Here is a 25,941-nt window from a genome sequence, read left to right as displayed (position 1 = left end):
GCTTTAACTCATTAATGCATGCTCTGCTTTCACTTAAACAGCTTGCAGTCAGTTTAGTCCACTTAAATGTCCACCGTGAGCATGCAAAAGTTGTGTAATGCTACCACAGTGCTATAGTTTGACCCTTTCCCTAAATATGGACCAATGCAGTTTTCTGTCTGGATGCATATTACATTTTCTGCCAGGGAGGTTAAGTCCATTAAGGGTCATTTCGAAACCGCAGGCTGCTAAATTGGTCATTTAACCCGAGTTTTAAGTCTTAAGTGCATGTAATAGGCATAAGGTGACTGGGTTTGGACAGAGGTGAAAGTCCAGTGAACCCCCCAGTGTTGAATCATTGCACAAGCAGGAGTACAAGAGTGCTTGAATTGATTGAAGCCATATGTTGTGTTCTGGTCATTTTGAACCGAACAACTTGTTTATTTATTTTATACATTTTCCTTTGACTTTGTTTACATATGGATCTGGAAACACACAAAGAAGTTGGACAATTTTGTTTACATTTTATTGGATTTATTTCACTTTGTTACACCTGTTGTGTTGCCGGTCAAAAATGACCGGCCATTGGAAATGAATGGATTAGACTACAAAATACAGAAATATTAAGTGCTCAGGAACATCCCAATCCTTGAGATGCGCACATATGTGGATGACAAACAACGTCCTCGGACACAACGTGTGTTGAGCGCCCTTTTGTGCACTGTCTTTCCATGTACACTATTTGAGGAATATTTCTTATGCTGTGTTTGGGCTCGTTTGAATCAGGATAGTCTGCTGTAAGTTACGATATGTCATTATCTACATTATATGTAGGTTTCTGGAAATAATAAGGAAAAATGTGACAAAGACACTCCTGTTTATTATATTTACAGTGCTGTGAAAAAGTATTTGCCCCCATTCTGATTTCTTCTGTTTTTGTGTATATCTCATACTAAATTGTTTAAAAAAATTCAAACTAAATCTAACATAAAACAAAGGCAATCTGAGTAAACTCAAAACATAGTTTATAAATGATAATGTGATTTATTGAAGCAAAAAAGTTATCAAATACCAACTGGGCCTGTGTGAAAAAGTATAGTTAATAAATCCCCAAATCTATAACACTGCATTCATAATGGGGTTCAGCTGGACTAGACACACCCAGACCTGATTACTGCCAGACCTGTTCAATCAAATCAACACCTAAATAGAACTTTTTCAGCAGCATAAAGTTGGCTAAAAGGTCTCACCCAGTAGCACACTATGACAAGCTCGAAAGAAATTCCAGAAATGAGGAAAAAGGTGATTGAAATAGATCAGTCTGGGAAGGGTTACAAAGCTATTTCAAAGGCTCTGGGATTCCAAAGAACCACAGTGAGAGCCATTATCTCCAAATGGAGAAAACTTGGCACAGTAGTGAACCTTCCTAGAAGTGGCCGACCTTCCAAAATTCCTCCAAGAGCACAGCGACAACTCATCCAGAAAGTCACAAAAAAGCCAAGGACAACATCCAAGGTACTACAGGCCTCTCTCTCATCAATAAAGGTCACTGTTCATGACTCCACTATCAGAAAGACACTGGCCAAAAATGCCATGCATGGAAGAGAGGCCAGGAGAAAACCACCGCTAACCCAGAAGAACATTAAGGCTTTTGAATTTTGCCAGAACACTGCTTGATGATCATCAAACCTTTTGGGAGAATGTTCTGTGGACTGATGAGTTGAAAGTGGAACTGTTTGGAAGACAGGGGTCCCGTTACATCTGGTGTAAATCAAACACAGAATTCCAAAAAAGAACATCATACCGACGGTCAAGCATGGTGGTGGTAGTGTGATGGTGTGGGGATGCTTTGCTGCTTCAGGGCGACTTGCAATAATTGAGGGAAACATGAATTCTGCTCTCTACCTGAAAATCCTAAAGGAGTACGTCCAGTCATCAGTCCATGAGTTGAAGCTCAAGCACAACTGGATTATGCAGCAAGACAGTGATCCAAAGCATAGCAGTAAGTCCACCTCTGAATGACTCAAAAGAAGCAAAATTAAAGTTTTGGAGTGTCCTAGTCAAGGTCTTGACTTGAACCCGATTGAGATGATGTGGCAAGACCTTAAATGGGAAGTTCATCCTCGAAAACCCTCCATTGTGGCTGAACTAAAGCAGATCTACAAAGAAGAGTGGGCCAAAATTTCAGCACAGCGTTGTGAAAGACTGATCTCCAGTTATTGGAAGTGTTTGCTTGCAGTTGTTTCTCCTAAAGGTGACACAACCAGCAATTAAGTTTAAGGGGGCAGTTAGTTCTTCACATGGGTGATATAAGTGTTGGATAACTTTTTTTGCTTCAATAACAAAAATATATATTTGAAAACTGTATTTTGTGTTAACTCAGGTTGCCTTTGTTTTATGTTGTATCTCGTTTGAAGATCTAAAACTATTTAGTATGAAAAATACACAAAAATGAAATTGGAAACTTTTTCACAGCACTGTATATTTATGTGTGTCTGAGGGAATTTCATACCCTAAAACTCACTGCAGTTTGGCCTCTGAGTGAAACAAATTAGCTTATTGGATTCTACAAACTGAGACCTTTCCAACAATATATAACACATGGCTATCTCCTCTCTTTTTATGGTTTACCAGCTGTGAATATAATTGTTGTGATAATAAATTTGCAGATGATGAGAACAAAACAGTTCTAATTTGTCAGCCAATTAAAAAGCATTATTTAAGAACTGGTAGGATCAATTATATGCGTTGTAAAGAACATATTCTAAACTTGAAAATGACACCTATTATGTTTAGATCAAGCAAGTGGTTATTAATTTATTACATAATTATTATTATTTAAAAAAAAATTCCAAATGGAGTTCCCTCCACTAGCTCAGTTCAATAAATCCAACTATCAATAAAAATTTTTTTTTTTAAAGAAGTACAAAACCTGTCATAATTACTAAAGAAGAAGTTGATAAAAAGATCTAAAGCAATATTTTGGGATAATATGTGCAATATAAGATATTTATAAACTATCTTAGTGGACCGGTCATTTTTGACCGGGAACACAAAAGGTGTTATCACAAACGTACACAGCACAAGAGTTAAAAAGGTCTAAAAGTGACACAAATGTGAAATTTGGGTGACCTATAAACATCACTGAAATGTCAGCCAGGTTTAATCATAGGTAGATAGAATATTATTTTTTTTGTGTCGTCTAGGTCATCACTGCTCTTCCAGAGGAATGGCGGCCGGGTCCCACTTTCCACGGACTTCCCTGGGAACCCGTGCTCGTGACAGCAGCTGTCGGGTTCCTCACAGTACTGATGTTCTTCTGGAGAACTCTGCTTGCTGTGAGATATACGCTTGTTTACATGATGAATGTTGTCATTCTTGATTCTATTCAATTTGATTGATCTAATCAGTCTAATCTGTATCATTTACTACTTTTTTTTCTCCTCCAGATCAAAGGCAGAAACTATCAGTGTAAGTCACTTTTCAGCCTCTCCATGCCTCATCAAATATTACTTTTATTTTATACCTACCTCTAACTGCTACTAAAATATTTTCTTTCCTTTAATGTATTTTGCATCATCAGTAACGGAGAAGCAGCTGACAGACAAGATCCAGCGACTGCTCCGCGAGCAATCTGATGCTGTTAACAAGATCACAGAACTGAATGACATGGTGAAGTTTCGTTCGCTCTTCTTTGTCATGCTTGAGTTGGAGTTTTTAAACTTGATCGATTACATACTTTTCATTTGTTTCTGTGCAGATCAAAGAACGCGAAGAACAGTTAAAGAGCTCTGAGAAATCAGTGAGTTCAACACAGAAAGAAATGAAACAGCTGAAGGTGAATCACAACAACAGAACGAATCTTTTAAGAATTTAATCAGAGAGCATGTTTGTATAACGCACTTGTTTTATACTAACTAGACGCATCACCAGAAACTCCAAAGCCAGTGGGAGGAGATGTCTGGAAGTATTTCTCAACTTAACCAGAAAATTGTTGACACACATGAAGAGAATTCAAATCTGAATGAGAAGGTATGTTTTTTTTTTGCGCTCGTTGTTTGTCAGAAAAGTAAGCCGTTTTCTAGTTAGCCTCTGCAGAACAGCTGTTTTGTTTTTCTTCAACCACAGATGATCAAAATGCACCAGAGAATCGAGAAATATCAGAAGACTTTGAAGAACTACGATGAGGAACGTGCAAAGGCAAGGCTTTAAAAAAAATATATATATATGCTGTTATTACTTCAGGGTTCCCACTCGCAATGCAGTTTTCCAGACATGGAAACGGCAGCTGTGCATTGTGAAACGACATCAATGATCACTGTCATAAACGAATCCCTGTCACATATTTTCTCTGCTCATCTGCTGTCATTTCTGCTTTGCTCCGACAAGGTATTTATAGAGCTAGATTAATGACAAAAAGATTTGAATTTTGTACATTTGAATTCTAGTCATGTGGTATAAATTAGCTGTAAATATTCAGATTATAAAATCACGGCTGAAGACGAAATTCAATCAAGAATTCAATATTCTGGAGGGGCCTGGGTAGCTCAGGCGGGTATTGACACTGACTACCACCCCTGGAGTCGTGAGTTCAAATCCAGGGCGTGCTTAGTTACTCCAGCCAGGTCTCCTAAGCAACCAAATTGGCCTGGTTGCTAGGGAGGGTAGAGTCACATGGGGTAACCTCCTCGTGGTCATGATTAGGGGTTCTCGCTCTCAATGGGGTGTGTGGTAAGTTGTGCGTGGATTGCGGAGAGTAGCATGAGACTCCACATGCTGTGAGTCTCCGCGGTGTCATGCACAACGAGTCACGTGATAAGATGCACGGATTGACAGTCTCAGAAGCGGATGCAATTGAGACTTGTCCTCCGACACCCGGATTGAGGTGAGTAACCGCGCCACCACGAGGACCTACTAAGTAGTGGGAATTTGGCATTCCAAATTGGGATTTTTTTTTTTTTTTTCAATATTCTAACATTCAAAATGCAGTAATTCAGATCTTACAGAAAGTAGGCCAGAGGTCAAGCTTCCGGGTTGCACAGGGAAAAATGGAGGGTTTCAGAAAAGCCCAACGTAGCATTTTGGCCAATCACAGAGCAAATACAGGTTTCTGACCTCCGTGAAGTTGGCACCCCATATAAATAAATAATTACCAAAACTATACTATGCATTTGTGCTGATTTGTGCTGCAAAAATGAACATTTGTGTTGGTTTGGTGTTTGAGATATTAGACGTTATTTTGAATGTGTGCCGTCACTTTCCACCCCATGTGGTCCAAATCGCTCCAAACCGGTGCCGTTCGTTTGTGTGCGATTTGTGCCATTAAAAGAAACACTAACTATTTCCCTTTCTTTTGGATTTTTTTCCCCTTTTTCTCCCAATTTGGAATGCCCAATTCCCAATGTGCTTTTAAGTCCTCGTGGTCGCATAGTGATTCACCTCAATCCGGGTGGCGGAGGATGAATCTCAGTTGCCTCTGCGTCTGAGATCGTCAACCCACGCATCTTATCATGTGGCTTGTTGAGCGCGTTGCCACGGAGACATAGTGCGTGTGGAGGCTTCACGCCATCCACCGCGGCAACCACGCTCAACTCACCACGCGCCCCACCGAGAATGAACCACATTATAGCGACCACGAGGAGGTTACCCCATGTGACTCTACTCTCCTTAGCAACCGGGCCAATTTGGTTGCTTAGGAGACCTGGCTGGAGTCACTCAGCACACCCTGGGATTCAAACTAGCGAACTCCAGGGGTGGTAGCCAGCGACTTTACCACTGAGCTACTCAGGCCCCAATATTTCCCTTTCTTAGATATAGCAAGAAACATTACTGGAGCAAAGATGTCACTCTCCACCCCATGTCGTCCAAATTGCTTTGAACCGGTGCCGTTCGTTTGTGCTCGATTTGTGCCATTAAAAGAAATATTGAATCTATTTTCCTTCCTTAGAAAAAACTTTTTGCTTTTTGCACAAGCAAATACTTTTTCACAGCACTGTATTTGGACAAAAATGAATGTTTGAATGCACATTTTATCAAATTAAAATTGCGATATGTCCTAGTGTGATAATTAAACTGCAAAAGTCTGTGATTTAAATAAATATATAATCTGCATGTGCTGTGCACTTCAAAATGAATGTGTAAAGCCGGCCGCTTATACACTGAAAACACCTCATCGTGACCATCACGTGCACTCTTGTGTGTGTGAGATGACAGAGTAGATGAAACTGAAGTGCACAGCACATACAAACTATGTATTTTTTCAGTTAAATTACAGCTTTACGGGGATTAATAATCACACTGGGCCATATAGCGAACTGCTTATCTGGAGGTGAGAAACTACCGTCAAAAACACACAGAAACGCTCAAAATAAAAGCACAATTTTAATGGACGCAGGTGTTTTTGCTTAAATATTACACTTGTTGGGTACATGAAATGTCCTGGAAAATTGAGCCTTGAAAAGAGTGGGAACTCTGTTACTTGTAGTTATTATAATTTGAACATCAGAATTTTTTGTGAGGTTCATTCTGATCTGATAACAGGTTCATGTCCTCATGGATGAAGCTAAACTCAGAGAAGATGCTCTGAAGGCTCAGGTGCTCTCATTTGAGAAGGAAAACAGCGCTTTAAAAGAGCAGAAGAAATCTGTAAGTCTCACTGACCAGATGTCGGATCATCATCATATAAATGTCAGCAAGAAATTTCATGATATTTATATATATATATATATATTGTTTTACAGTTGCTTCGGGATGCTACAGATTGGCAGGAGAAGCATGAGAATCTGCGTGAGGAGATCCGAGTTTATCATCAATCACAGAAAGAGTTGCAAGATTCACTGGTGCACAAAGAAAATGAGATTGATGTGAGTCACGTTTGTTTGGTATTATAAAACTGGTCCTTGATGCTGATTGGTCAATGCACGCTTCTGCGAGAACAGATATTTACCTTCGTTTACATATCCTAAACATGTCCCCTATGTGTTGTGTGTAGGTTTTGTCCAGCTGTATTGCAGAGCTCAACCGATTGGGAGCTTGTGATGCTGAAGAACTACAGAATGATGATGCTAAAATGGCTAATGGGGAAGATGCTGGTAAGTGTGCGATTTCTGAATGCTTCTCTTTATGAATCGTTTTCAGGGCATTCAGCAGACACTTTAATCCACAGCGGCATTTTTTTTACATTCTGTTAAAGGATTTTCCTTTTCCCCCTACTTAGTTATCAGTGTCGGCTAGGGATGTGCTGTAGTGGACTAGCCTTCCAACAACTGACTTGTCGATTAGAGTTGTCAACTACTGACATTAATATTTTTAGTGATGGTGGTTTTAAAGGAAGACTCAATAATAAAATTATTTGAGAGACGCAACGTCTTGAAGAGCATTTGTGCGTGATTATAGCTTCATGTGCTTAAAAGTCAATAATAGTGAGCATATTAAAACGCTCATCAAAGCAATACATCAACAACACAATAAAATCACTGTCGGACGTTAAATCCTCTGTTGTAAATAAAGTTACCGTATTTGTGAGGTGCTGTGGAGAGATAAAGTGTTTTGCTGATTCTGTCGCACACTGTTTAAATAAATAGTTGCAGTTACTGCTTGATACTGTCTTGATGGAGTGGTGGTGGCGTAGTGGACTAAAGCACATAACTGGTAATCAGAAGGTTGCTGGTTCAATCCCCACAGCCATCACCATTGTGTCCTTAAGCAAGGCACTTAACTCCAGGTTGCTCCAGGGGGATTGTCTCTGTAATAAGTGCACTGTAAGTCGCTTTGGATAATAGCGTCTGCCAAATGCATAAATGTAAATGTTGTGAACTAGATGTGTGCATGCGTCATTATCTTACAGTTCTGCGCTTTTGAATGCCCTGAATTGCCCTGAAACTCCCAAACTCTGTTTAAATTGAAGCACGTTATTCTGCGTTCAGGATGCATATAAGCAGTTTGGTGCTGCTCTGTATTGGGCCCTTTCTTATTTCTTTTCTTACTTTGATAGTTTTGAGCAATAAGATGTTATAGTTATTTAGAATAGCATTCAGAGATGATATTCTTCTCATCACAATTGTACAGAGCGGTTATCTGAGTTACCGTAGACTTTGTCAGTTCAAACCAGTCTGGTCATTCTCTGATGACCTCTCTCATCAACAAGACGTTTCCGTCCACAGAACTGACGCTCACTGGATGTTTTCTGTTTTTGGCACCATTCTGAGTAAATTCTAGAGACTGTTTTTGCGTGAAAATCCCAGGAGATCAACAGTTACAGAAATACTCAAACCAGCCCATCTGGCACCAACAATTATGCCATGGTCCAGATCACTGAGATCACATTTTGATGTGAACATTAACTGAAGCTCCTGACCTGTATCTGCATGATTTTATGCACTGCACTGCTGCCACACGGTTGGCTGATTAGATAACCACGTTGAAACGTCACCAAACTTGCTTTGTAAATCATTGTTACACTGTCTCACTGTATGTTTCTTAGCAACTATAAAAAGCCTGTTTATTTATTATTGCTATTAAAACATTTAATTATCTCAGAGCTACGGTTATGGTTTGATGAAATTCTCTGTGCTGAACAACAAACCTCTGCTTTCTTTCAGACAAGAAGATTGACACCATGAGACTGAGAATCAAACAGATGATGGACGTCTCAAGGGTACGTCTGTTTCACGTCACATTATTTGTGTATAATTTTGCACTGGTCTTGTGTTTAATGCCAGTATTATTTCTCAGATAAAAGCGACTCTCAGTATTGTTGAAGAGGAGAGAAATCGCTATGTGGAGAGTCTCCTCACCGAACAGAAAAGCAGACAAGAGCTGGAGGGTATGAAGACTGCTGCATTTATTTGAACACCTGCAGACTGTCGTTTAGATTTTTCTCCATGAAGATCTACATTTGTTCTGTTTTTATTGTAGAGCAATATCATAAGGTCATGCATGATCAGATGAATCTGAAGAATGAGAAGACTCACCTGGAAAACCAGTTCAAGAACCTTCAGCAGAGACTGGAGATCACCACTGAACTCTACCAGCAGAAAGAGAGCGCCCTTCAACAGTAAGAGCAAACACTTTAAAATGTCAGATCTGATCTTTGGGTTTGACCGTCTGTACTCCCAAAGAAAGTGTTGTCGACCCAATTTGATTTATTTATTTTTTAATAAGCTGTTTGGAAACCGTTTATTTTTGCAATTGCACACTTTAGCTTTAACTCGCCACTCCTGTTTGTTTTACAATCTTACCTATGCACTTCCTGTGTGCACCTCTCTCACAGGAAGTTGACGCAGGAGGAGATGGAGAGACGTGAGAAGGAGACGAAGCTGTGTGAGGTGGACAATAAAGCTGTGAGGTCAGAGGAGGAGGTGAGCGCTCTCAAACAGAAGATCAAAGACATTGAAGAGGAGATGCAACAGAACGAGCGATCTCTCAAAACCGAGGTGAGATACTCTCATTGTGTTTACTTTATAATGTCACTACACTGTCTTTCCACATCACTGTCACATTATATTGTCATTGTTTTGTCATGTGATCTTTCTAATAGGTGGCAACCCAGGAAAAGAAAGCTCATGAGAACTGGGTGAGTAATTCTCAAAATTTGTTGTGTTAGTCAAACACCGATATATCGGTTTTACAGATTAATTGGTGCCGATAGTTGATTTGAGGAATTACTGGAAATCTATGATGATAGTTACCTATAGGTTTTTACTTTTTCTGTGTTTTTGGTGTTAGACATTGACCAATATATCGGTTTTACTGATAAATTGGTGCCGATAGTTGATTTTTAGGAACTATCGGAAATCTGTGCTCATAGTTGCCTATTTGTTTTTTGTTTTTTTCTTGTCTTTTCTTTGCTCTTGGTGTTAGACATAGACCGATATATCGGTTTTACTGAATAATTGGTGCCAATAGTTCATTTTAGGAACTATCGTAAATCTATGCCGACAGTTGCTGATAGTTTTTTACATTTTTCTGTGTTTTTGGTGTTAGACGTAGACCGATATATCGGTTTTACTGAATAATTGTTGCTGATAGTTGATTTGAGGAATTTCCGGAAATCTATGATGATAGTTACCTGTAGGTTTTACTTTTTCTGTGTTTTTGGTGTTAGACATAGACCGATATATCGGTTTTACTGAATAATTGGTGCCAATAGTTCATTTTAGGAAATATTGTAAATCTATGCCGACAGTTGCTGATAGTTTTTTACATTTTTCTGTGTTTTTGATGTTAGACGTAGACCGATATATATGATTTACAGATTAATTTGTGCCGATAGTTGATTTTAGGACCTATTGGAAATCTGTTCTCATAGTTGCCGATTAGTTTTTTCTTTGTTCTTGGTGTTAGACAGACCGATATACCGGTTTTACTGAATAATTGGTCCAGATAGATGATTTTAGGAACTATCAGAAATCTGCTCATAGTTGGTGATTACTTTTTCTTTGTTCTTGGTGTAAGATGTAGACCGATATATCGGTTTTACTGAATAATTGGTGCCGATAGTTGATTTTTAGGAACTATCGGAAATCTGTGCTCTTAGTTGCCTATTAGCTTTTTCTTTTCATTTTCTTTGTTCTTGGTGTTAGACATAGACCGATATATCGGTTTTACTCGATGGAGGATTTTATAGTTAGAACAACATGGTTTCACAGTATAACAGTGGCCTCTGAAATAAAAACAATAAATGACTGACAATATTCATCCATTTTTATCCTCACTTCATTGGTTAGATTTTTATTAGATAAATCAAGTGTTTTAAATTGAAGCACGGGCATTAAAGAAAAATGTAACTGTATGGAAATGTGCCCCGTCAGCACATATAACAATAATAGCAACCTCATCTGGTGAAACACATATAGGCAAAATCCTTAATCTGGTGAAGATACAGTATAGGCTATAAAAAGCTTAATTTGGTCAATATAGAGCATTGTAATGAAGCCAAGTCTCCACAATTTCAAAACAAAAGTCCTGAAATAAGTTGTGTATTCAGGGCTTGTTATAGTCCTGCATTAAGCTTAAAAATATATTCTGGTAATTATTGGTTGCACAATACACTGCATCTGGATTTTTTTTTTTTTTTTTAATCTTGTAGCCTCTATGTCTGTGCCCATCATAGTAAGGAATAGCTAAGAAAGTTTTTTTTTTTTTTACATTTTATAAATCGATTTTAAAAACTATCGGCCGATTAATCGGTTCCAGCACCTTAGTTATCGTATCGGTCAGATCCACTATCGGTCCAGCTCTATTTGGTGTAATGTAAAATTTAGGCTTTTAACCTAAGTATTATAAATTACATTCGAAATGTTGGATAACTAATGGATAAGTAGTGCTTGGATAATATAAAATAAGCATAGATAAAGATTGATACATTTCAGAAAGGTATTTTTTTCTGGGCTAGTCCAGTATTAAAATAAAAAGCACATTTTGGTCAGTACCGATATATCAAGCATCCCTGTTTTTCTATTTATTTTAATTAGTTGAAAGCCCGTGCCTCAGAACGAGCTCTGGTGGAGGAAAGAAGAGAATCGGCCAACCTTCGTCAAAAGTGTGTAATCGTTAAATCCCACATCTCACATTTCATGATCGTGCATAATTGTTTTTAATTTTCAATATTGTTCTTAAACACTGATATTTTTGCATTTATTCTGCAGGCTTGTTGGGCTCAGAGATAAAATCGCAGACATGGAGCAAACGAGCCTGTTCAAACTGAACTCTGGACCTCCCGAACGACACATGCCACCTATGAGGAGAGGCGAGTAGATCTCATTCTCTGTTAAATATTGAATTTCTTTTCAGTGTTTTTCGCAATCCCAATTCTTGTTTTTCTGCTTTTGTACCCCATTAAATACAAGCACTTGACAAGTACTGATTTCTTTGCTTTGTTGACGTATTTCTATTCAAACAGGAAGTTGAACATATAGAATGATTTTAACATGTTTCAAATGGCCAGTAGACTTTAGTTTACATCAGTTCCTGAAGTTAAAGGAACATTTCAAGAGTACCCTGCATATAGATTAGCTCAAAGCAGCCACAAAACTGTCATTTTGATTTCATGGACTCTTTAAGTTAAAGTTCACTTAACTTTAATCTTCATGTAATATTGCATTTCTTGTGTAAAGTCACCACATCAACTTCTTTCTGATTGTCCTGATTTGGTCGGTCTGAACAGGTGACTCGTACGGGCCGTCTCCTGTGAGTGGGGGGGCTCCTTCTCCTCCTCTAATGATAGAGGGTCCAGGACGCCCCCCCTCTGCACCTGTAGGGCGACGGAACGAATCGTTTGGTGAGTCATCGTTGAGTCATCTTCTCCTCAGTTCCTTGTCTTCCCTGGTCTCCACCTCACCTACCTCTGACCTGGTCCTTCAACCAAATCCATCTTCATCCTTTTTTTTTATTCTAGCTGTCCTCTTGTTTTTCCTGGTTCTTCCCTCCGTTTTTCACTTCAGTCTGTCTTTGCATCTTTGTCACCATTACAAACATTCTGGATGTTTTCCCCTCTGAGCTTCAGAGACCTCAGGCTGTAATTCCAGGGGCAGGATCGACTGATATTGATTCCTAATCAGTTGTTGATCTGTTTTAGGTTCACGACCCCCCTCTGACCCCCACGGACGTTTCTCAGAGCTTGGACATCCGCTGCCCTCGCGACCAGGTACGTTTCAATGCATATTTATGTTAAAATGTTGCATATATTTTACTAAAACACAATGTAAAATGCCCCGAACATTTTTGATCGATGCCGCAAGTGAATCTTTGAATCACAGTTTTGAAACAGTTTGAACTGATTCACGGAAATGAATCAATCTTACCAACTCTAATGCCTTTTTTCAATTAAATTTAAATCAGAGAGAGACACAGTATATCCTTATAGACACAAAACTGGCACGGCTTTTAGTACACTTGGTGGCCAAATAAAATGGTTATTAATTAGTGGTCGACTGATATGAGTTTTTCAATGGCAGATGTGGGTACTGATTAGAGGTCTGCACAGGCCTTAAAATTAAGCTCCAAACCCGACCCGTACCTGAGACCGTGTCGCCCGACTCTACCCGGCACAAACGATACCGTCCGATTATAAACCCAAAATCTGTCCGGGTCGGGTTGCAGACCTATAGTACTGATATGTAGAGAGCAGGAGGCCGAAATAAATGCTGATATACAAAATACAAATTAACAACTGCAAATCGGATGTCCACAAATGTTTTTAAAGTGAAACAAGTGTTTATTTATATACAATATTTACTCAGATTTGCTTAAACATAGCCCTTAAACAGAAATCGAATTGGTAGTTTTGGAACTAACACAAAGAAAGTTAACTTCTGTTAATCGGCCAAGTGAACATTGCTATCGGTTTATACGTTGTTAAAGTTTACTTTAGTTTTAGTTTTAGTTGTGTTGATTATTATATCTGTTAAATAGTAAGTGAACTGCATCATTTGCATCGTTAGGGCCCTGTTGTAAATATTTTAGATCATTATTTTCATAATGTACCAAGTTAGAAGCATTCGCTAAGGGAGAATGCCTTTCATATGGAATCAGAATGGACATTATCGCTGAAATGAATCAATAATTATTTAATATGTGAGGAAAATGGACAGTATCACTGAAATATACTCAAATTAATCAGAATCGAATCAAATCAAAAGCTTGTGAATCAGAATTGAATCAAATCATTCTTTAATATGAAGCAAAATTGATATTATATATTAAATATACCCAAATGAATCAGAATAGAATCAAATCAAAAGCTTGTGAATCAGAATTGAATCAAATCATTCTTTAATATGAGGCAAAATCGACATTATATATTAAATATACCCAAATGAATCAGAATCGAATCAAATCAAAAGCTTGTGAATCAGAATTGAATCAAATCATTCTTTAATATGAGTAAAAATCGACAGTATAACTGAAATATACTGAAATGATTCAGAATCGAATCATATCAGAATCAAATCAAAAGCTTGTGAATCAGAATTGTATCAAATCATTCTTTAATATGAGGCAAAATCGACAGTATAACTGAAATATACTGAAATGATTCAGAATCGAATCAAATCATATGAGAATCTAATCAAATCAAAAGCTTATGAATCAGAATCAAAACAAATAATTCTTTAATATGAAGCAAAATAGACATATATATTAAATATTACCCAAATGAATCAGAATCGAATGAAATCAAAAGTTTGTGAATCAGAATTGAATCAAATCATTCTTTAATATGAAGCAAAATAGACATATGTATTAAATATTACCCAAATGAATCAGAATCGAATCAAATCAAAAGTTTGTGAATCAGAATTGAATCAAATCATTCTTTAATATGAAGCAAAATAGACATATGTATTAAATATTACCCAAATGAATCAGAATCGAATCAAATCAAAAGTTTGTGAATCAGAATTGAATCAAATCATTCTTTAATATGAATCAAAATAGACATATATATTAAATATTACCCAAATGAATCAGAATCGAATCAAATCAAAAGTTTGTGAATCAGAATTGAATCAAATCATTCTTTAATATGAAGCAAAATAGACATATGTATTAAATATTACCCAAATGAATCAGAATCGAATCAAATCAAAAGTTTGTGAATCAGAATTGAATCAAATCATTCTTTAATATGAATCAAAATAGACATATATATTAAATATTACCCAAATGAATCAGAATCGAATCAAATCAAAAGTTTGTGAATCAGAATTGAATCAAATCATTCTTTAATATGAAGCAAAATAGACATATGTATTAAATATTACCCAAATGAATCAGAATCGAATCAAATCAAAAGTTTGTGAATCAGAATTGAATCAAATCATTCTTTAATATGAATCAAAATAGACATATATATTAAATATTACCCAAATGAATCAGAATCGAATCAAATCAAAAGTTTGTGAATCAGAATTGAATCAAATCATTCTTTAATATGAATCAAAATAGACATATATATTAAATAATACCCAAATGAATCAGAATTGAATCAAATCATTCTTTAATATGAGGCAAAATCGACAGTATAACTGAAATATACTGAAATGATTCAGAATCAAATCATATATGAATCTAATCAAATCAAGAGCTTGTGAATCAGAATTGAATCAAATAATTCTTTAATATGAGGCAAAATCGACAGTATAACTGAAATATACTGAAATGATTCAGAATTGAATCAAATCAAGAGCTTGTGAATCAGAATTGAATCAAATCATTCTTTAATATGTAGCAAAATCGACAGTATAACTGAAATATACTGAAATGATTCAGAATCGAATCAAATCATATATGAATCTAATCAAATCAAGAGCTTGTGAATCAGAATTGAATCAAATCATTCTTTAATATGAGGCAAAATCAACAGTATAACTGAAATATACTGAAATGATTCAGAATCGAATCAAATCATATCAGAATCAAATCAAAAGCTTATGAATCAGAATCAAAACAAATAATTCTTTAATATGAAGCAAAATAGACATATATATTAAATATTACCCAAATGAATCAGAATCGAATCAAATCAAAAGCTTGTGAATCAGAATTGAATCAAATCATTCTTTAATATGTAGCAAAACGGACAGTATAACTGAAATATACTCATTTGATTCAGAATCGAATCAAATCATATCAGAGAAGCTTATGAATCAGAATCAAAACAAATCATTCTTTAATATGTAGCAAAATTGACAAATTAAATATACTCAAATGAATCAGAATCGAATCAAATCAAAAGCTTGTGAATCAGAATTGTATCAAATCATTCTTTAATATGAGGCAAAATCGACAGTATAAATGAAATATACTGAAATGATTCAGAATCGAATCAAATCATATATGAATCTAATCAAATCAAGAGCTTGTGAATCAGAATTGAGTCAAATCATTCTTTAATATGAGGCAAAATCGACAGTATAACTGAAATATACTGAAATGATTCAGAATCGAATCAAATCATATATGAATCGAATCAAATCATTCTTTAATATGAGGCAAAATCGACAGTATAAATGAAATATACTGAAATGATTCAGAATCGAATCAAATCATATCAGAATCGAATCAAATCAAAAGCTTATGAATCAGAATCAAAACAAATAATTCTTTAATATGAAGCAAAATAGACATACATATATATTAAATATTACCCAAATGAATCAGAATCGAATCAAATCATTCTTTAATATGTAGCAAAACGGACAGTATAACTGAAATATACTCATTTGATTCAGAATCGAATCAAATCATATCAGAGAAGCTTATGAATCAGAATCAAAACAAATCATTCTTTAATATGTAGCAAAATAGACATATATATTAAATATTACCCAAATGAATCAGAATCGAATCAGATCATTCTTTAATATGTAGCAAAACGGACAGTATAACTGAAATATACTCATTTGATTCAGAATCGAATCAAATCATATTAGAGAAGCTTATGAATCAGAATCAAAACAAATCATTCTTTAATATGAAGCAAAATAGACATATATATTAAATATTACCCAAATGAATCAGAATCGAATCAGATCATTCTTTAATATGTAGCAAAACGGACAGTATAACTGAAATATACTCATTTGATTCAGAATCGAATCAAATCATATCAGAGAAGCTTATGAATCAGAATCAAAACAAATCATTCTTTAATATGAAGCAAAATAGACATATATATATTAAATATTACCCAAATGAATCAGAATCGAATCAAATCATTCTTTAATATGTAGCAAAACGGACAGTATAACTGAAATATACTCATTTGATTCAGAATCGAATCAAATCATATCAGAGAAGCTTATGAATCAGAATCAAAACAAATCATTCTTTAATATGTAGCAAAATTGACAAATTAAATATACTCAAATGAATCAGAATCGAATCAAATCGAAAGCTTGTGAATCAGAGTCGAATCAAATCAATCTATAAATCAATCTTATCATTTTGTATGTTTTTTTTTCTATTTAGAAATGTTCCCTCCCATGACATCATCTCCATGTGCACATGATGGACCCATGGTGAGGACCTTCATTTTTGTGTATTTTTGTTTAAGATCTGATGTAGTGATGTGATATCATTAATGTGAATGGAAGGAATACCAATGTACATTTTTATAAAAACTATGGCCATGTAAATATGAAGTTTTACTTGTCCACTAAACCTTTGTGGGTGTGTTTGCTTTAAAGCAGACCGCACCCGTCATAGAGAAGGCTGAGGCCTCAGAGCAGGTCTCGTCTGACCCTGTAGAACCTGTGAGTACTGGTTTTGGGTACTGGGATGAAATGGGCTGGTTTGTGCACAATCTAAAGTTCACTATGATGGGCTGCCGATTGCACACTTCTGACATGGCTGTGGCTTTTACTCATGGCTTTTGTCAGCTGTTTTTCTGGAAGTGAAAGTCAATGATATTGTGTTCTTTTGAGTCTGATAAACATTAAGAGTGTTTTGATGATCAAGTAAAGTCTCTTTTTACTTTCTAATCACTCTGTGGGTCTTGTGGTCCAAATGTTTGGTATGTTTAACAAAACTCATGTTTGTGAGTGAGTTATGGGATCTTTTCAGGTGCATGGCTTTGGCCTGAAACATACTCTACGCAAGTACGATTTCATGCGTTGTTGCATTTCAAAATGTATCAGACCACAATGCATAGAATACTAAAAATGCTTCAAGATTATGGAGGACTAGGAGTGACACTTGAAAATTAAATAAAGAAATCAATTATCAATTTATTAAACATGAAAATGTAAATAAAAAATAAACATTAATAGACACATAAATCTGTTTGTTAAATTCATGTTTAAAATGTAGTTATATAAATATATACAAATAATATATTTTTTTTTAAATGGACAAATTAATAGACATATTTGAAACGGTTTATTTAAATCATCTAAATAAAATATAGTTAAATTTAACAATAAATAATTTTTAAATGGACAAATAAATAGGTATTTAAAACATTTTTTTTTTCTGTTTTCTGTTATTTAATCTTTTGAAATGTATTTAAATATAACAATTACATAATAAATTATTTTTAAATGGACCAATAAATAAGACATACTTATAACGATTTATTTAATTCATCTTTTGAAATGTATTTAAATATATATAAAATAATTAGTAAACAATAAAATAATGAATGTTTTAAAATAAACCATAAAATAATCTTTTTTTAAATAAATAATTAGTCATAATATTTTCCGATCTTTGTTGTTGTTGTTGTTGTTTTCTGTTATATTTTAATTCATATATTGAAATGTAGTTAAATTTAAAAATAAAATAATTTATATATTTTTCAATGGACAAATAATTTATATTTAAAATGTTTTTTCATTTTTATTTTTTTGTTATCATTTAATCTTTTGAAATGTATTTAATATAACAATTTCATAATAAATTATTTATTTTTAAATGGACCAATAAATAAGACATATTTGAAACCGTTTATTGAATTAATCTTTTTAAATGTAGGTGAATATATATATATATAAAATAATAAATTAGTAAACAAATAAAATAATTAATGTTTTAAAATGTAGTTAAATATAACCGTAAAATAATACATATTTTTTTAAATAAATAAATAGACATAATATTTTCCATTTTTTTTTTTTTTCTGTTATATTTTAATTCATATTATGAAATGTAGTTAAATATGAAAATAAAATAATTGATCATTTTTAAATGGACAAAAATGATTTTTTTTTTTTATCATTTATTTGATCTTTTCAAATCGAGTTAAATATAACAATAAAATAAATAATTTTAAAATGCAAATTGTAAATGAAAAACATAATTTACTACCATATTTATGTTTGAATGAATACATTTATAACTGATATTCATTTAATTTGAATATAATTGGTTTGGCATCAGTGTCTGTGTTTGCGTATTTAGAGTATGTTTCTGGCCGTACAGTGTTTCATTGACTTCTGCTTGGGTCATGTAACTGGAAACCTTCGTAAAACCTCATCAGTTTGTCCTGAGTTTACCGTATCTCTTCTGTGTCGTCTGTTTCAGCTGTCTAAATCTCAGAGTCAAGGCTCCTTCCTGCCGTCTCCCATCCGGGACTCTCCTGTCCCGCCACCGAGTGCACCAATAAAGACGTATGGACCCCCAGTCATGGGTGGGCCGGTTCCGCCCAACGGCCTGCCTCCTTTGATGATCAGACCGCCCAATGGCCATCCTCCCATGATGCCACCCGGCCATCCCCTCGGCCCTGATCCGCGCTTCAGACCGCCGCCCATGGATTCTTATGGCCCGCCTCCGATTGGCCCATATGGACCTGTTCCGCCACCTTTTGGTGAGACCCTGTCATTGCACCCACAGCCCAGATGTTACTACCAGTGACCGCCGCACAATTATTGTATAAAATCATAATTGCCGATTATTTCTCTTGATATTATAAATACTAATGTTGATTAATAAATACACATTAAAATAATAGTCTTGTGTACCTTTTCCATAGTTACTACAGTTATTGTATATATTTCTTACATTATTTTTCAGGTTTTGACAATATTTGAGAGCTCAGTATTGATCTGTTTGTTCTCAAATGGCTTAAAGGGTGATTTTGTTTATTTTCTATTCAAATAAAAGACAAACCTCAAAGTTACCAGGGTATTTATACATTTATAAAGCATTGCAACATAATAGATGGTTTAAGTCTAATTGTAAGATTGATAATTTGTTTTTAAGACCCTTGCTGATGTAATTGACGCAAGCGATTCAAAAGAAAGACATTCAAACGTGAGTCTTTTAACAGCTTACCTTGATTGACAGTTTTGCATTGGACGTTTATCTAAGTGCCTAAAGTTTTTCTCCAGACCTCCATGTGGTGCATATATGTAATATTCCTTGCATTCAGACACCAAAATGAAAATATTAGGAACAAAATCACAACGTGTTTGTTTTTGTGTCAAGTGCAGTTTCACTTTTTATAAAAAGTTATGCAAAATATTGTTTCATGGGCAGGAATAATTTAATAATAATTCATAAATATTGTATAATACATATATGGAGATGTCTGAGTAAGGAGGCGTCTGAAGTATGGAAATATTTTAAGACATATATTTATTTTGAATAATTTCGTTATTTAATATTTGTTTTACTTTTTTATTATTTGTGTAGTCCACTGTTTTTGTTTCTTAAATGTTGAAGGTTTTTTTGTTGTTGTTTTCAAAGTTACTTTCCTTTTGATCTTTTAATTTAAAACACAAATATGATGTTTAAAAAAGCAATTAATCCTGTCGTTAAGACATGTTTTATCTTTCAACATGTTTTTTAATGTAATATAAAACTGTGATAATACTGTACATTGTGATAAAAGCTTCAGCAGTTGTCACACTAAAATATGATACTGGCACATGGCTAACTTTATATATATATATATATATATATATATATATATATATATATATATATATATATATATATATATATATATATTAGGGCTGTCAATCGATTAAAATTTTTAATGAAATTAATTACATGGTATGCCGATTAAATATTTGCTGAGAACGCCCCTCAAATAACAATAATTCAATATATAATGATTAAATCATTATAAATTGTTGTATTTAAATAATTATGAATACAGTTTATATTCTAAAAAAATAATAATTCAGATAATTTAAATGCATTACGTTATTGTGACAGACGAGTGAAGAATTAAAGATTGTAACACTTTACAACAAGGTTCCATTTGTCAACATTAATTAGCAAGAACGAACAATGAACAATACTTTTACAGCATTTATTAATCTTGTTAATGTTCATTTTAACATATATACATTTTTTAAATCAATAGCTGTTTGTTAATGCACTGAACTAACATGAACTAACAACGAATAACTGAATTTGTATTAACTAACATTAACAAAGATTAGTAAATGCTGTAAACATTATATTGTTAATTGTTTGTTCATGATACCTAATGCATTAACTAATGTAAACAAATGGAACCTTATTGTAAAGTGTTACTAAAAAACATACAAAAAGTGGCTTTAAAATCCAATGTATTGTTTATTTGCATATTATTGAACATAAGCCAATCATTGGCCTACATTTCACAGCAATCCATTTTGCAATTGAATTTGTCAGTCAGTCGGAGATTTATTATAAGGGTTTAAGGACGTGTCGATGTACACTTGCCTCAGACGGACGCTTTTGGAGCGTCTCACTTTGGTTGCGTTGCATCATAAACACCGTTTTTAGGTAACTGTCAAGTTAAATGTAGTTTAATACTCACTGTGTTAAACGTAAGTACGCATCTGTCCTTATGTTGTGTTGTCTGCCATCATTGAGTGTGGTTTGTTCTCTGTATAAGCTGCACGTTGCCTATACAGCTGAAGTTTCACTTACTGCCCCCTGGAGAAAACAGTTGGTACTTCAAGCTTGAGTTACTCGGGAATATTCCTTATTACGGTCCGGGGATTAATTGCGTATATTTTTTTAACGCATTATTTTTTATCTAATTAATCGCACTGAATTAACATGTTAAATCGACAGCCCTAATATACAGTATATATAAATGGAAAACTATAAACAGCAGTATTTACCTACATATGTTGTTTACTGCCACATGGGGAAACATAATGTCCAAAAAAGTGCATGAAATATGCACGTTACTGATAGATTTTACATTAACAACTAAATGGAATATATCATAAATATATCATTGATATATGACAGCGGGGGTCTGGGTAGCTCAGGAGTATTGACGCTGACTACCACACCTGGAGTTGCGAGTTCGAATCCAGGGTGTGCTGAGTGACTCCAGCCAGGTCTCCTAAGCAACCAAATTGGCCCGGTTGCTAGGGAGGGTAGAGTCACATGGGGTAACCTCCTCGTGGTCATGATTAGTGGTTCTCGCTCTCAATGGGGCGTGTGGTAAGTTGCGCATGGATTGCGGAGAGTAGCATGAGCCTCCACATGCTGTGAGTCTCCGCGGTGTCATGCACAATGAGTCACGTGATAAAATGCGCGGATTGACGGTCTCAGAAGCGGAGGCAACTGAGACTTGTCCTCCGCCACCCGGATTGAGGTGAGTAACCACGCCACCACGAGGACTTAGAGCGCATTGGGAATTGGGCATTCCAAAATTGATACAATTATAAAAATAAAAAAAAAGATCAATCGACAGCACTTACAATAGAAGTCAATGGGGCCAAGCTGTAAACATTAAAATACTCACTGTTTCAAAAGTATAGCCACAAGATGTAAACAATATGTGTGTTAACATGATTGTAGTGTGATAAAATCACTTACTAACCACATCTGTGTAAAGTTATACCCAATTTTACAACTTTATTGCAATGACGACATAATGCCATAAACCCTAATGATGACAGCTAATGTAAGTGCTTCTATAAAATTATAAGCATCACATTTATGCATTTTAAACCCGTAAAAATTTGGCCCCATTCACTTCCATTGTGAATGTGTCATTGTAAACCCAGAAGTACATCGCACAGCCCTTGTTACTTTTGAATTGCATGAATCATTATTCACACTGTAGAGAAAACTATCTTTGTTATTATTTTTTTTGCTTAGGTCGAGGCCCACCAATGCGAGACATGGGCCCGCTCCCCCCACCACCTGAATTTTACGGACCTCGCGGGCTTCCTCCTCGGCCTTTCCTTCCCGGACCTCTACCGCCCCCTGGAGCGATGGTTCCACCACTATATGGGGGCCGAGGCTTCCCTGGACCCCCTCCACTAACAGCTCAGACCTCCAGGGATGGTGAGGAGAATGCCACATTAGCCAACAACCCCCCCACCGATCACTTCCATCAGCAGGGGGCACCGCAGGATTCGGAAAACTCCGCAATGGCGGAACCTTGAACCAACTTTTACCAGAACAGTTTTACCAGGCTTGACTTAATGAATTTCTTTGTTTGGCCCCGATTCCTTTCGATATTTAAACATCAGAATGCCACATTTGTTTAAGCTTATTTCAAAAACACATTTGTGACAAATTGAGGGTTTTGATTTTATACGTTTGCAAACATTTCCTATGGAAAAAGTTTGATTTAGTATACATTTAATTGTCTTATTTTCCACAACAGAAAGCAATGAAACTTGTGTATGGTTGTCATGTGGGATATAATTTAAACCAACCTGACGTAAATATATACGCACGCAAGACAAGCTATTCATGAAGCCATATACTCACGCCTTTTGTATGCCTTTTTCACCAATTTTTAACAAATATTTCCCATATTTCTGTTCAGTTGCTTTTAGTTCGATGATTTGCCAGCTCACCTGTGTGTTGTTTCTGTTAATGTTTGTTGTACATCTGTTCTTATGATTTCTTTTCCAAGAGGAAAGGCACATATGATGTCATATTGACAAAGTGTTTGTACATTTATTTCAGCTGCATATACAATAAAAATATTCTCCGAAATCAAACATTGCTAACATAACAAAAACCAAAATTTTGCTCGGACCTTAGTTTTGTGCACTTTCGTGTTACCGCAATAGTCGACATGTGACATACAGTACGTAAATCATCTGTATACCATGTAATTGTATTAATTGATGTTGGACGATGACGTTTTTGCAGAGCTGTGATTGTACGAAAATCACAGGAATTTTACAGGCAATGGAACTCGTTCATTAAAACATAAGCAGAATGAATTGCTCTGTAAATTGTTTGGTAAACCATTCTTGTTTAAATTGCTCCATTGGTTTTTAATGACAATTTACGCAATTATTATTATTTTTTTATGAACAATCACATTTAATGCAACAGATTTCCATGGAAATTGCATTCGGTTCAATGCAACTACTATTTATCACAGTCAGTTCACAGAAGTGATTTGTATATGACAATTAACGTAAGACTGGTTTTACGAACAAGTTACGCATTCGTGACATTCAGTTCGCAGAATTTACGCGAGAATTGTTTTACAAAAATGCAACAAACATCAGTATATTATTCGCTTTACAATTCACAGAATTTACGTAAGAATGTTTTATGAACGATTTAAAAAAATGTTTTCACGTTTCACAAATGATGCCTAATGAACGATGCTTTCTGGTGTTTTGATTCAAGTCTTTATCATTTTAGTGTTTCCTTTGACATTAGAGTAAGTTATTTCAGGAAGTGTGTTGAAAGGATGTATTTTGTGTGTAGTAAGAGTGTCTTTATCATGTGTGAAAATCTTAGGGAAGAAATTGTAAAAAAAGGAAATGTGGCATTAAGTTCATGGGAATGAATGAGTTAAATAAAGCAGCTTTTCCTTCTAGTTCATGTTGTAAGGAAATTCTGAGATGTGTTTATTGTTCATTTCTACATATTTTTCCCTATTGCTAATAGAATAAATCAAATGTACAGTATATAAGGCTGAATCTTACAAAAACATATCCAGGTTGCGTTTCACCCCAAAAATCTAAAGAAAAGATACTAGAAATTATATTTTGCATAAAGATTAAGCCTATTTGCATTATTATTTTTACTAAGCACACCCCACCCTCAAAACTTTGTAATGTGTATGAGGCTCAATAAGTGGGGGTACATTTCTTGTCAACAAAGAAGTACAAAAACAAAGTGCTTTCTCAAAACAACTTAGTTTTAGTTAATATGTTTCTTAAATTTAACATATCTGCTAGTTTTAAAACTTTTAAACACCTTTTTGATATTATAAGGAAAGTTTCCCTAGTGAGTTTGTCAACTATCTTACGGACAAACTGCATGTCATTACAGACACTGATTAAATGCTACACTTCAAATAACACATATAATTAAGTGTTCTTTTGTCTGTTCTGCCGTACCGTATGTGCAGTCATTCTTTTAAGTCATTATAAGAATTGTGTGTTTTGGGGGTCTCAGCGAGTACTGACATGGACTACCACACCTGGAGTTGTGAGTTTGAATCCAGGGCATGCTGAGTGACTCCAGTCATGTCTCCTAAGCAACCAAATTGGCCCGGTTGCTAGGGTGGGTAGAGTCACATGGGGTAACCTCCTCGTGATCGCTATAATGTGGTTCTTGCTCTCGGTGGGGCGTGTGGTGAGTTGTGCGTGGATGCCGGGGAGAATAGCATGAAGCCTCCACATGCTGTGAGTCTCCGGGTTAACGTGCTCAACAAGCCACGTGATAAAATTTGTAGATTGACGGTCTCAGACTGGAGGCAACTGAGAATCGTCCTCCGCCACCCGGATTGAAGCGAGTCACTACGCCACCACGAGGACTTAGAGCACATTGGGAATTGGGCATTCCAAATTTACAGGCTTAAATTATGACGAAAAAAAAAGAAAAACTGATCTATGGAAAACAATTCATTATCATCAGTTGACAGAATAGGCTCACTTCAACTATGTTACCCAAGAGCTGACCGTATATGGTAATGTAGTGGACCGGTAACACGTGACATTCTCCCATTTTGACTCATAAGTTCAATAGTAGGCTTTGCCTGGCCAACCACATGCCATTTTCTTGATCAGGTTAACCTCAAATTTGAATATATATTTTAGTTGATATCATAAAATTATTGCAACCATAATGTACCCAACATAGTTGATGGTCAATTAATATACTCCTTGACAATATGCTATTGTAGTTAAAATATTGAAAAAAATGAACTTGCCATTATGTGTTCAAACTCAGGACCTTCAGGACAAAAATATCCCCATTGAAACCCATTAAAACTGCAATATTTGATCCCAGTGCCATTAAAGCATAAAATCATGAATTCTGTGATATTATGCTTTCATTCTGGAGCCCTGGCTTCAAAATTTACATTTTAAATATTTTCCACCAGATGGCGCCATTTTTCTCATGTTTAGCCTATGGAGCAAATACAAGCTTTTCCCCTATTTTCTGTTTGCTGTATTATAGAGCACTGCAGGCCAATTGAATAAATGATGCAACTAAAATTGTGTGTGTGCGTTGGTATGGATGTCAGAGTGTGTTTTGAATGTGTGTATTGAGAAATGAGAGTGTGTGTGTGTGTGT

General features: G+C 35.3%; 1 protein-coding gene across 4 annotated transcripts in view; it reads left to right on the top strand.

The window, feature by feature from the left end:
* The window catches only part of LOC127409599 (transport and Golgi organization protein 1 homolog), a 40,462-nt gene extending 16,230 nt beyond the window's left edge, over window positions 1-24,232 (top strand). The window contains exons 7-28 of one of the 4 annotated variants that reach the window (XM_051644266.1): window positions 3,186-3,317; window positions 3,429-3,450; window positions 3,563-3,651; window positions 3,740-3,817; window positions 3,901-4,011; window positions 4,108-4,179; window positions 6,520-6,624; window positions 6,720-6,842; window positions 6,971-7,070; window positions 8,580-8,635; window positions 8,713-8,803; window positions 8,896-9,034; window positions 9,251-9,413; window positions 9,518-9,553; window positions 11,454-11,521; window positions 11,628-11,728; window positions 12,146-12,259; window positions 12,557-12,625; window positions 16,951-17,000; window positions 17,172-17,234; window positions 19,003-19,285; window positions 22,537-24,232. In XM_051644266.1, the coding sequence (XP_051500226.1) occupies window positions 3,186-3,317; window positions 3,429-3,450; window positions 3,563-3,651; window positions 3,740-3,817; window positions 3,901-4,011; window positions 4,108-4,179; window positions 6,520-6,624; window positions 6,720-6,842; window positions 6,971-7,070; window positions 8,580-8,635; window positions 8,713-8,803; window positions 8,896-9,034; window positions 9,251-9,413; window positions 9,518-9,553; window positions 11,454-11,521; window positions 11,628-11,728; window positions 12,146-12,259; window positions 12,557-12,625; window positions 16,951-17,000; window positions 17,172-17,234; window positions 19,003-19,285; window positions 22,537-22,826 (2,355 nt within the window). In that variant the 3' untranslated portion in view covers window positions 22,827-24,232. Of the gene's footprint in view, window positions 1-3,185; window positions 3,318-3,428; window positions 3,451-3,562; window positions 3,652-3,739; window positions 3,818-3,900; window positions 4,012-4,107; window positions 4,180-6,519; window positions 6,625-6,719; window positions 6,843-6,970; window positions 7,071-8,579; window positions 8,636-8,712; window positions 8,804-8,895; window positions 9,035-9,250; window positions 9,414-9,517; window positions 9,554-11,453; window positions 11,522-11,627; window positions 11,729-12,145; window positions 12,260-12,556; window positions 12,626-16,950; window positions 17,001-17,168; window positions 17,235-19,002; window positions 19,286-22,536 lie in introns of all 4 variants that reach the window. The other 3 variants (XM_051644265.1, XM_051644268.1, XM_051644267.1) reach the window with 3 other exon arrangements.
* The last annotated feature ends 1,709 nt before the right edge of the window (window positions 24,233-25,941 follow it).

This window comes from Myxocyprinus asiaticus, chromosome 19 (assembly GCF_019703515.2).
Source record: "Myxocyprinus asiaticus isolate MX2 ecotype Aquarium Trade chromosome 19, UBuf_Myxa_2, whole genome shotgun sequence".
In the NCBI taxonomy this organism is placed as follows: domain Eukaryota; kingdom Metazoa; phylum Chordata; class Actinopteri; order Cypriniformes; family Catostomidae; genus Myxocyprinus; species Myxocyprinus asiaticus.
Note: the sequence above shows the minus strand (reverse complement) of the source record. Positions and strands in the feature narration are given on the sequence as shown.